Here is a 12,888-nt window from a genome sequence, read left to right on the forward strand (position 1 = left end):
GATCTCAATTCAACAATCACTACTCGTTCAAATACATCATAAAATATTAAAATATAAAATGTCATACAGTCATGATTAAAACATTTAAAATTAATATATTCATTACTAGTAACTTTTAAAATAAATGTGGAATGTGTCCAGAGGGACACAGATGATGCCCCTGCTAGCATATAACGTTATAAAGGGACATAATTCAAGAACTATAAAAGTGAAGCTGACAAAAATTGAACTTAAACTGAGTTTAGAGGTAATAAGCATTATATACACATTTCATTAAATTTATTTAAGACAAACTTCAGTTAAGAGAACAGAAACTTAAAAATTCTTCAATTTTTCAACTTGTAAAGGGGCATAACCCTAGAATGGTAATCAAAGTGCTTGAAATCACTGAATGGTAAAGATTGCTTTAATTTATCAGTTGGTAGTAAAGTAAATATTGCATTATTTATTGTATATAGCATTGATATAAATCTATTCAACTACTATTCTTGACAAAGAAAGATAACTCAAATTTGCAAAGAAGATATCATAAAGCATTGGTTTTAGGTGATTCAACAACCATTCTGGACAAAGAAAGATAACTCTAATTTATTCTCTTGAAACTACAATAATGCTGGTTTTTTGCCCATTTTTTGCACTTTATTCCTAGACTGTTTGCCCCATAACCCTTAAAATATATCCCAACCTTCTAATTATGGTATTAAACATTGTGGTACAATTTCAGAACAATTGAAATACATTACACAACTTATTGTCCTGACATTAGATAATACTTGCTTTGGGCCTCTTTGGGCCCCTAATTCCTAACCCATAGGGACCATAACCCCCAAAATCAATCCCATGCTTCCTTTTGTGGTTATAAACATTGTGTTAAAATTTTATTGATTTCTATTTACTTATACTACAGTTATAATCCGGAACCATCCCTCTTCAGACGACGCTGACGACAACGACGACGTGATACCAATATACCTATTTTTGCGGTCATATAAAAATAACTGAAAAATGTGTCCGTTGGACACAGATGATGCACCGCTTGCATATAATGTTATAAAAGGACATAACTCAAGAACTTTACATGTGCCACTACCCAAATTTTTTACTTGATCTGAGTTTTTTTTTAAATTAGCATAGTGTATAGTTTTCATAACATTCAGATCATACATGAAATAAGAGAACCGAAACGAAAAATCAAGTAATTTTTCCATTTGTAACGGGCATAACTTTAAAACAGTAAAATTAATTTACATCACCAAAATTCAAACTCGATTTGGTTTCGTGGTAACAAGCATTGTATATAAGTTTCATAACATTTGATTGAGGCAAACTAAAGTCAGAGAATGAGAACTAAAAATTCCAGCATTTTTTCCATTTGTAAAGGGGCATAGCTCAGGAAGAGCAAAATGGACGCCACCAAAGTTCAAACTTGATCAGTGTATTAAAGTAATGAGCTTTGTGTTACAGTTTCAAAACATTTGGTTGAGATAAGTAAAATTAGAAAATAAAAACCAATTTTGGGACCATCCAAATACATGAAATAATACGTACAAATGGACAAGAGTAAAACTAAATGCCCTATCCGTTACGGCATAATGCTTTAGATAATTGTGGAATACATGTCTAATAATTACAAACAAATAAGTTTGCTGACAATTGCCTATTTGGATATCAAAAAGTGTAGAACAAAATTCACAGATAGCTACACTTGTAGAATGTATAGATACATGCAGCTTACCTAAACATTTTGCTGAATGACTTCGGCTTTGTCACAGAATTTTTAAGCCATATTTCATGTATATAACATGTATAAGGCACATATTATCGGAAATTTGAGAATTATCTCAACATTTTGGTGTATAATTTCATGAATTTATTCTTTCTATACTACAAATTCACATGTGGAAGTCACCAATTACCAATTGAGATAGGGAGATGGAAAGCCTTGTAATGCTTGTCAGACTCACGAAATGACAGATTTTGTAACTTTGCGGCTCAAGTGATGTAGGTGATGAATATCATTACATCATGACTTGTAAATCTTTGGATGTAGAGTTTTTTTCCCCAGAATATTGCTTTAAAAATCCAAATACATACAAATTGAATGGTTTATTTAATATGTATGGTCATGATGGTATGTAAACAATACTATCATGACTATCAAATAAGAAAAATTATGAAAGTTTATAAAAATAAAAAAGGTGAAAATAAGCCCTCCAGCATGTCCAGGTAAAGTTACATTTGTTAACCCATGTACAAGTTTATACATATATAATTGTAGATATATACATTTTTCTCTATAGAACTATGACCATGATGACATGTACATGTAGTTTTGTGTGAATAAAATTCATTCATTTACAAATGTTTACAAAAATTGTAATTATATCACATTTATCATGTTTATATCACATATCACTATTCTCAGTTGAAGATCATCTTGTGTTTTATACTACATATTAATACTCTATTCATCAGGTCTTTAAGACTGCGCTTCTCATGTGATTGTTTAGTGAAACAGCTGAATGAACTGTATCTCCACATTTACCATTATAAATCTAAATTCTCATGCAGGGGCGGATCCAGCCATTTTAAAAAGGGGGGGTTCTTAACCCAGGACAAAGGGGGGGGGGGGGGGGTTCCAATTCCATTGCCCCATTCAAATGCATTGATCGTCCAAAAAAAAAGGGGGGTTCCAACCCCCGGAACCCCCCCTCTGGATCCGCGCCTGTCATGTGATTGTTTAGTGAAACAGCTGAATGAACTGTATCTCCACATTTACCATTATAAATCTAAATTGATGTGTTTGTATTCTCCTATGATTCTATCATGTCTTTAATAATCTATAACAGCAAAATATTTTGTCTCATTTTTTTATCAGTTTGCGTTTTTGAATGCTTTTAAATCGGTCATGTCAAATGATTGATTTATTGCAAACACTGCAATTATACGGTTTTATGCCAACATGTTGATTTTTCATATGTGACTGTGGGTTTGTGTTTGTATTAAATTCTTTGTGACACACAATACATTTATATAAGCTTGTTGAACCAGATTGTGTATCTAAATCACCAAATAATGTTTACTGCTACAATCATGGAGTTGGTCACCAGTATGTATTTTCATGTGTCCATACAGTTTCCCATTAATGGTAAAACATTTCCCATAAGCGTCTCATATATGTATGATTCCTCATCTCTGTGTGTTTGCATGTGATTCTGAACATTTTGTTTACTGGCAAAGCTTTTCTTGCATACATTACACTCGAACATTTGTTTTTCATTTGTATGTATTTTTGAGTGTCTTTTTAAAGTCCCACTTTCAGTGAATTTTTTTCCACATAAATTGCATTCATATGGCTTTTCACCTGTATGTCTTCTCATATGTGTCTTCAATGTGTGCTTTTGTGTAACTTTTATTCCACATATGCTGCATGTGTAAGGCTTTTCATGATTAGACACAATAGTAGAATGGGTTCTCAAATGCACTGTCAAGTTTGCATTGCGGCTGAATTTTTTCCCACATAAATTACATGCATAGGGTTTTTCACCTGTATGTGTAGTCACGTGTGAACTGAGGTGCTCTTTACGCCGGAATGATTTTTCACATAGATCACATTTGAACGGTTTTGCATCAGAATGAGTTTCCCGGTGTAACTTTAGGTCCCAAGCTGTTGTATATCTGTTCCGACAAATCTCGCAATAAAAGTTTCTTTCACCAGTATGTGTTTTCCTATGTCTATTCAATACACCTTTTCTATTAAAACCTTTACCACAAATTTCACATTCATATGACGTGTCGCCTGTATGAATTTTCATGTGTATTGACAAGTCATCACTCCATACAAATGATTTCTCACAAATATCACATTTGTGACGAGGATCTGTATGCTTTAACATATGTTTGAACAATTTGTTTTGCCAAAAATAACCTTGACCACAAATTTCACATTTGAAAGGTTTTTCGCCTGCATGTACATTTCTTTCATGTGTTCGTAAATTATTACGACGACGGAACATTTTACTGCAAAATTGACAAGGAAAAGGCTTTTCATCAGAATGAGTTGTCATGTGACCCAATAAAACACTTTTGTAAGGAAACCCTCTACCACAGACATTGCATTTAAATGCCTTTTCACCGTTGTGCATTTTCATATGAGTCTTCAAGTTATCAGTCTGAGTAAATGTTTTGCCGCAAGTTTCACATTTATATGGTCTGTCCTCAGTGTATTTTTGAAAGATTGTCTTAGAAAAATCGTTTTCTGATAATAACTCATTACATGTATTGGATTGAATAGGATCTTCTTCTGAATCCTCTTTTAAAGCCTCATCATTTTCAAAAATATAAGTATAGCATGGTTTATTATTATCCATATCAGTATGATCAGTTTTGTCATGTTTGTATGGCTCTCCATTCCTGTCAATATCAAAACTGTAAGGCATTCCATCCATAGCTAGCTTGATTTCATCCACAACTGGTACAGGTATTTCCATCTTTTTCTAATTGTTGATTAAGGACTCTTTTAAACAACATACAAGATGTGTTTCAAGTCTTTTAGACCTAAAAATTAAAAAAAAAAGTAATATTGTTAATTTTGATTTTTTTTATTGTTAATCAATATTATCAATGATTCTTATATATGACATGCTTTATTCGCCTTTTGAATAAACATGATAAACCCATGCTCTAAATCCAATAAAAATTAGTTTGCACATTTGAATATTGACTAAGAACTCCAGAATTATGAATTTTATCAAATTAGAATGCACGACTATCACTCGGGCAAAAATAATCACGAAATCAACGTTTACAAAATGTCTATCAATACTATTTAGTCCAGTGTATCCATGCACAGTACCTTAAACACTTGGCTTCAGTTTGGTAATCTGGACCAGCATATGCATGATAGTTTAATTATTTTAATTTAAGCAAATTTCCATTGACTTAGAAAATGATAATGTCAGTGGCGCATCCATGTACTTTAAACACACTCTTAAGCTTGTTCTTCTATAAGTTCTAGACTGGAAGCAATCTTGGGGCCATTAAGAATTTAGATCCTGTTTTACATCAGGGGGGGGGGGGGGGGGGTTCCAACTATATGCTCCCATTCAAATGCATTGATTGTCCAAAAAAAGGGGGGTTCCAACCCCAGAACCCCTCCCCTGGATCCGCCACTGTAAGTTCAGTGGACTGTTAAATTGGGATATATATACAAATGTAAACTCTAACTTAGTTTGGAAAGATCATATTATAGGGAACATGTATACTAAGTTTCTAGTTGATTGGACTTCAATTTCATCAAAAACTACCTTGACCAAAAACTTTAACCTCAAGATGGACAGACGGAGGGACAAATGATGGAACGGACAAACGAACGGATGCACAGACTAGAAAACAAAATGCCCCTTTACCGTGTTTACTATCATAGGTGGGACATAAAAAACACTTAGTATGTTTATGGGAAAGACAGATAACTCATATAACTGTTTGTTTAAAGTAAAATAATTAAACTATCATGCATATGCTGGTCCAGATTACCAAATTGAAGCCAAGTGTTTAACATGTTTAAGGTACTGTGCATGGATACACTAGTACTGGACTAAATAGTATTGATAGACATTTTGTAAACGTTGATGAAGTACATCCATAGTTAGTCAGGGGTACTACTTGTGTCACTGGGCATAGTTTTATTTACTTGAAGAAGTAAATATTAATATACTTTAATATAAGTAAATTTGTCGTATACTTATACATGTCATTGTATATGTACATTTGTTGTACAAGGGTATTTTATTTCCTTGTATAGGTAAACAAAATTTTGGTTTAGTTATGTCCCTTAGACATTCAGATTGTTTTACTTAAAACATTGTTAAACAAGTAAAAAGTATTTCCATATCTTCTTTCTTGAATTTTTAGGCCCAATTTATGGGCATTATGTTTGCTGGTCTGTGCATGCTTCCGTTCATCCGTTCCTCAGTGTGTCAGTTCATCCATTTTTCCCGCTTTAGGTTAAACATGTTAAAGTTTTTGGTGGTGGTAGTTTTGGATGAAGTCATAGTCCAATCAACTTGAAACTTAGTAAACATGTTCCCTATGATATGATCTTTCCAATTTTAATGCCTAATTAGAGATTTTATCCCATTTTTAAGGTCCACTGAACATAGCAAATGATAGTGCGAATGGGACATCCATGTACTTTTTTTGTTCATTCTTGTTTAGGCTATGCTTTGCTCTAATATAATTTTTAATTGCATGCCCTTTGCAGATGTCTTTACTATTCATTTAAATTTAATTTCATGGACAATAAAAATCTCATTTGTCTGTTATCTTCAGACAATATCAGAGCACTGCTCATTTTCAAGACCCTAATGGGCATTTTTTGAAGGCTTTGCACAAATACTTACACATTGTAATATTTTTGTCCAATTAGTTCCTTTGTTGAATTAAGGAGATGAAACATTGCACTTACATGTATACAAGTAAACTTTTGAGAAAATTGAAGGGAGATTAATATTCAAACATTATAATTTACTTCATAAAAGTAAAAATTTAAAGTAAATAAAGATTACTTGTACAAGTAGAACCCCGGACTGGCTGTACCCATTTCGAGTTCTTACACATTCTGAATTAATTTATTTGTAATTCATATGACACTTCACATGTTTAAATTTTAAAACCTGCTGTAATTGAACCTGTCCCAAGTCAGGAGCTTCTTATTCCTTTCTTCATGTTCAAAGTCTTGTATGTTTTTTTCTTCATTTTAGTTCATTTAATTTATATGTTTCGTAGTTTAGTGTGACATCTATTTTCACTGAACTAATCATGCTTATACCATGTTACAGCATGTATACACATTTTCGTTTTAACAGTGGCCAGCTTCTGACCACCTCTGTGAGTGTAATTTTCTCGCTGTGTTGAAGACCTATTCATGCTAATTGTGGCCACTGTTTTCTACTCATTGGTAAGGTTGTTGTCTAATTCACACATTCCATATTTCCATTCTCAACTTTATTCATAAGAACTCCATTAAAACTTTTGTCATTGGTTCATGTTTGTCAGTAATTATTTTTCCTAAGGGAGCTACCATTTGATTTTTAGGGGGGGGGGGGGCTTTTTTTTTAGTTGTAATCCCTGTCCTGCATTTTTTTTTTACTCTATTCGGTCCTGCCTTTTTTTTTACTTGTTTATCCTGCCTTTTTTTACACAAATTGTCATCCTGCCTTTTTTTTTACCAGGTTGCTCATCCTGCCTTTTTTTTTTACTCAAAACTCCTGTCCTGCCTATTTTTTTCAAATTTCATCCTAGCCCCCCCCCCCCCCCATAAAAATCAAATGGTAGCTCCCTAAATTGCTTGATATAAATTAGGCGGCTAGTTTTCTCAGTTGAATATTGACAATGACATATTTTTTTATGTCAGAGCATTATAGCCAACTATCAGTATGGGCTTTTCTCATTTTTGAAGGTCATGCATGCGCCCAGTTACCTAATAATTACTAACATCGTGTGCACCTCACTTGAACTTTGATGGATAAAGTCTCATTTGACATTGGCAATCATAGCACTTTTTTTTTTTATCTTAAAAAATACTTATGAGAGTAATCATGGTACATTTTTGTAATAGAACTATTCTAAAAATAAAACTTAAATTTTCTGAATCAGATATTAATAATTCTTGAAAATGGAATATTGCACAATGATTAATAAAGTTTGTTTATTTTCCAGATAAAAATATTAAACATACTTCCTGTCTCTTCAGGGTGGGCCTAACCATCTGCCACTACAAATCAAGACCTTCAGGTGTACACGGTTTACCTAAAAGGAAAATAAATATTCTGAAAACTAAAACCAATATGATCAAGGTGATAAAAAGTATGATTCAAAATTAAATTTAAATTGTAATTGAGTTTGATTGAATTTATACCTTTATAACATTTAAACTTTAACAGTATTGGTGTTATTCTTATAGAAAAGACGTCAATTATTGAATTTTATTCATGTTCTTTCCGTTTTATGAATTCAGAGTTATATCCCTTTGTACAACGTATTGGCATGATTGTCTATGAATTTCTGTTTTTGTTATTTGTTTGTGTAGTTTCAGGGTTATTTATTTATAAATTTAAACAACTCTTAAACGATTGAAAAAGAAAATAATGTCAGCCATGTACATGTAGTTGTGAAGAAAAATAAAGAACTCTTTTGTCAACACTTTCTTTTATATATATATGTCATATATGATACATGTATGTTCTGTCCATTCTTTTTTCTTTTTTTCAAATGAAAAAGTTTTGTTAGCAGCATCTTTCTGTCTGTCTTTATTTTTTTGTGTATTAAAGATGTGGAATCGATGTGAATGTGTGTATTAAAGATGTAGAATAGATGTGAATGTATGCATTTGACATGACTCTGTACTTATGCTTCCCCTCATTGTGTTGTTTGCATTATCTTTCATATTTGCTTTGACCGTGTGTCTTTTTATGTTTATTTGATACATATTACGTGGAGCTTTACTTGCACATCTGGCTATTGTGTTATTGTTCTATTAAAAAAAATTGTATCCTGGTCTTTCATATTTGCTAATGCTTTGCCTATATGTATATGCTCATTTGTGTTTCTTTTATACATATTGACATGTATGTTTTTTTTAAGGAGAAATACAAAATTAACCTATCATCATGGCTATGGACAGCAAGAAAGTAATGTAAACTACCAATTTACTAATCTAATCTGACGTTGTCTTGCATTATAGGGAGACAAATCCTAAAACTTACAAATTTAGACATTCTGACGTTAAATGCGAGATTCTATGTTAGAGCCATGTTGATCTGGCCATTCGGTTCAAGGGGTACAAGTTGTACAAGTAACGTTCATTTGTAAACTTGAAAAAGTAATATTAATATACTTTTATAAGAACATGTGTAGGATACTTATACAAGTGTATTTTATTTACTTGTATAGGTAAAAAAAATATCTGTCCCTTTTTAATACATTCAAATTTTCTTTACTTATATAAATTAAAAAGTCATCCTACATGTATCTTCTTTTCTTGAAGTCTTATGATTTCTTTGCTCTTTTTTGTCTGCACTTTACAGATGTCTTTACTATTTATGAGGCTCCCACAGGGTACCCCCTAAGGTCGCAAGATCACTTTTAAATTCGTAGAGAGGTTGTATTTAATGGAAATGTACAGGTCGCAGGTCGTTTTTTCCCGACAAAGAGGATGGATGTCGGTTGGAAGTCGTTTTTTCCAAATTTTACAGGTCGCAGGTCGTTTTGAGAAGTCCCTCAGGTTGGAAGTCGCCTCTAAAAAGCCCAGAAGTCGCAGGTCGTGTTTGACCCTGTGGGAGCCTCATTTATTTTATAGTGTAATTTCATGGACAATGAAAATCCAATTTGTCTGTTATCTTCAGAACACTGTTCATTTACAAGCCCCCAAGGAGCTATTTAACCCGCCACATTATCTATGTATGTGCCTGTCCCAAGTCAGGAGCCTGTAATTCAGTGGTTGTAGTTCGTTTATGTGTTACATATTTGTTTTTCGTTCATTTTTTTATATCAATAAGGCAGTTAGTTTTCTCGTTTGAATTGCTTACATTGTCTTATAGGGGCCTTTTATAGCTGACTATGCCGTATGGGCTTTGCTCATTGTTGAAGGCCATACAGTGACCTATAGTTGTTTTAAATGTCTGTGTCATTTTGGTCTCTTGTGGACAGTTGTCTCATTGGCAATTATACCACATCTTCTTTTTTTATATTTTTCAAGGCCTTGTGCAAATACTAAAAATTTTTGCACAATCAGTTTCTTTGTTGAATTAATGAGATGAAACATTGAACTATAACAAAAATTACCAGCTTACCTGGGAAAAATCATTAAAGGCATGTTTTTACATAGATCTCACATGTCTCAAAACTTAAGATTTTTTGGGGGATCGTAAAAATAAATCACTTATTATACAAGTGAATTTTTGGGAAAATTAAGGGGAGATTTTGCAAACATTATAATTAACTTGTATTATAAGTATATTTTTACTTCTTCAATAAAGATTACTTGTACATGTATATAGTACCCCTGACTCAGTGACTGGCCTGAATGTGCTTTGTCTACATGCCTTTTTAGCTCACCTGGCCGAACGGCCAAGTGAGCTTTTCTCATCACTTGGCGTCTGGCGTCCGGCGTCGTCTGTCGTCGTTGTCCTGCGTTAACTTTTACAAAAATCTTCTCCTCTGAAACTACTGGGCCAAATTTAACCAAACTTGGCCACAATCATCATTGGGGTATCTAGTTTAAAAAATGTGTCCAGTGATCCGGCCAACCAACCAAGATGGCCGCCATGGCTAAAAATAGAACATAGGGGTAAAATGCAGTTTTTGGCTTATAACTCAAAAACCAAAGCATTTAGAGCAAATCTGACATGGGGTAATATTGTTCATCAGGTCAAGATCTATCTGTCCTGAAATTTTCAGATGAATCAGACATTTCGTTGTTGGGTTGCTGCCCCTGAAATGGTAATTTTAAGGAAATTTTGCTGTTTTTGGTTATTATCTTGAATATTATTATAGATAGAGATAATCTGTAAACAGAAATAATGTTCAGCAAAGTAAGATCTACAAATAAGTCAACATGACCAAAATGGTCAGTTGACCACTTTAGGAGTTATTGCCCTTTATAGTCAATTTTTAACCATTTTTCATAAATCTTAGTAATCTTTTAGAAAAATCTTCTCCTCTGAAACTACTGGGCCAAATTTAACCAAACTTGGCCATAACCATCATTGGGGTATCTAGTTTAAAAAATGTGTCCGGTGACCCGCCCAACAAACCAAGATGGCCGCCATGGCTAAAAATAGAACATGGGGTAAAATGCAGTTTTTGGCTTAAATACATTTGTAACTCAAAAACCAAAGCATTTAGAGCAAATCTGACAGGAAGTAAAATTGTTGATCAGGTCACGATCTATCTGCCCTGGAATTTTCAGATGAATCGGATAATCGGTTGTTAGGTTGCTGCCCCTGAATTGGTAATTTTGAGGAAATTTTGCTGTTTTTTTGTTATTATCTTGAATATTATTATAGATAGAGATAAACTGTAAACAGCAATAATGTACAGCAAAGTAAGAACTAAAAGTAAGTCAGTATTACCAAAATAGTCAATTGACCCCCTAAGGAGTTATTGCCCTTCATAGTAAATTTTTAACAATTTTCTTAAAATTTGAAGATTTTCAATAACATTTTCCACAGAAAGTACTGTTATAGATAGAGATAATTGTAAGCAGCAAGAATGTTTAGTAAAGTAAGATCTACAAACACATCACCATCACCAAAACACAATTTTGTCATGAATCCATCTGTGTCCATTGTTTAATATTCACATCATTTTCACATAGACCAAGGTGAGCGACACAGGCTCTTTAAAGCCTCTAGTTATGTTTCTTTGTTACATGTATATAATATGATGTGGTTCTGTACTTATACATCAAGTCGTTGTGTTCCTGGCATCCCAGAAAAAAATTAAAATAGCCTTGCCAGACATCATGTAATTATTGTGTTATTTACTATCATAATGGTAAATTTGTGCATTCTTGTCTATAGTTTTTGCTAATATCATGAATATGCTTGGTCTATAAGCCATTTTGTGCTTCTTTGTTACTATAGTTCACAAGAAGAACCAGAATATTTCTAATTTGTACCAAGAGAAATATAAAATATTGCTATATGGGCATGCCATAGTTATTTGTTTAACAAACAATAAAAGAAAATATTTGTTAAAGATTGCATTATTCTAACATAAAATGAAATATATAAAATGAAAAAGTGAATAATTACCTGCTAGTTTAGCTCTACAGTTGTTTTACTTTTCTTGTAGCTTGTACACGTATCAGTCAGTTGATGTAAATTTCATTTGTAACATACGCTTCTTTGGTAAAATAACAAAGGGAGATAATTCAAATTATATTACTATGGTACGCACAATTGACAAAAAGAATCAGCATGGTAGTCTAAATGATAAACTCATGATCACTCATCATACGTGAACGTCTAATTATAAAAGATTATTTCTTCTGTGCGTCTACCATTAATATCTTTACATTTTTTGTTCAGGTAGTTAACTAAGTAAAAGCTTTCATAGCGAAATGAACTATTTTTTTGAAGACTCACCAAAATGTATGTTGTATGATATGGATATGTACATGTATTTGATCCCAACATGTTACAATATTATTTAGATCAATACACATGCTGTAAATTATATTTATAAATCATTTATTTGTAAATATCGCATATCTGCTCACTGTTTGAATATAGAAGAGGGTCTGGATGGGGAAAAGGGGGGGGGGGGGGAGTATGTTATTCTGTAAACATTTAATTTTCACCCCTTTTTTCTCTAATCTTTAAAAAAAAATAACCCCTTTTTTCTCTAATCTTTATTTTTTTGCCCCTTATTCTCTAATCTTCATTTTTAAGGGCATTATTCTTTAATCATTTAACCTCATCCAAACCCCCATAGAAACTGGTCGATTTTATAATATTGAGAGACATCTGAGACTTTGTAATATGTGTGATAAACATGTAATTGCAGTCTGATGAATATTATTTTTTTTTCATTTTAGTATGTGAAAAGCTAAGTATACATGGTATAATGAACTTCGAAAGAAATTTACCAAACCATATTATTGGAGAAAACCTGCGAATTTTAAACTCATACAACTGCTATCTGTTCATAATGTAAAGGAGCTTAACAATTTAGGGAAGTTTTTATTTCTGGCCGAGAAGGCACGTAATTAATTAATTTCATCATTATACATTAATGCTTACTATGGGTTATGTTTTATCATACTCTGCTGTACTGTTATATGGGTATACTTATACTTATTTGATTATTTGACTAAATGTTTAA

The 12,888-nt window shown here is 32.6% G+C and overlaps 1 protein-coding gene across 1 annotated transcript; it reads right to left on the bottom strand.

Annotated features, from left to right (window-relative positions):
- Positions 1 to 2,087: 2,087 nt before the first annotated feature.
- Positions 2,088 to 11,937, bottom strand: LOC139527581 (zinc finger protein 665-like). Its single transcript, XM_071323095.1, has 4 exons — positions 11,817 to 11,937; positions 7,739 to 7,809; positions 2,726 to 4,557; positions 2,088 to 2,562 (listed from the first exon to the last, which is right to left on the bottom strand). The coding sequence occupies exon 3, from the start codon at positions 4,488 to 4,490 to the stop codon at positions 3,120 to 3,122; it is 1,371 nt and encodes a 456-aa protein (XP_071179196.1). The 5' UTR covers positions 4,491 to 4,557; positions 7,739 to 7,809; positions 11,817 to 11,937; the 3' UTR covers positions 2,088 to 2,562; positions 2,726 to 3,119.
- Positions 11,938 to 12,888: the final 951 nt, after the last annotated feature.

The sequence above is a fragment of the Mytilus edulis genome, chromosome 6 (assembly GCF_963676685.1).
Source record: "Mytilus edulis chromosome 6, xbMytEdul2.2, whole genome shotgun sequence".
Classification (NCBI taxonomy): domain Eukaryota; kingdom Metazoa; phylum Mollusca; class Bivalvia; order Mytilida; family Mytilidae; genus Mytilus; species Mytilus edulis.

Coding starts and splice junctions, on each gene's coding strand:
- LOC139527581 (XM_071323095.1), bottom strand. CDS start 4,490: ATGGAAATACCTGTACCAGTTGTGGATGAAATCAAGCTAGCTATGGAT.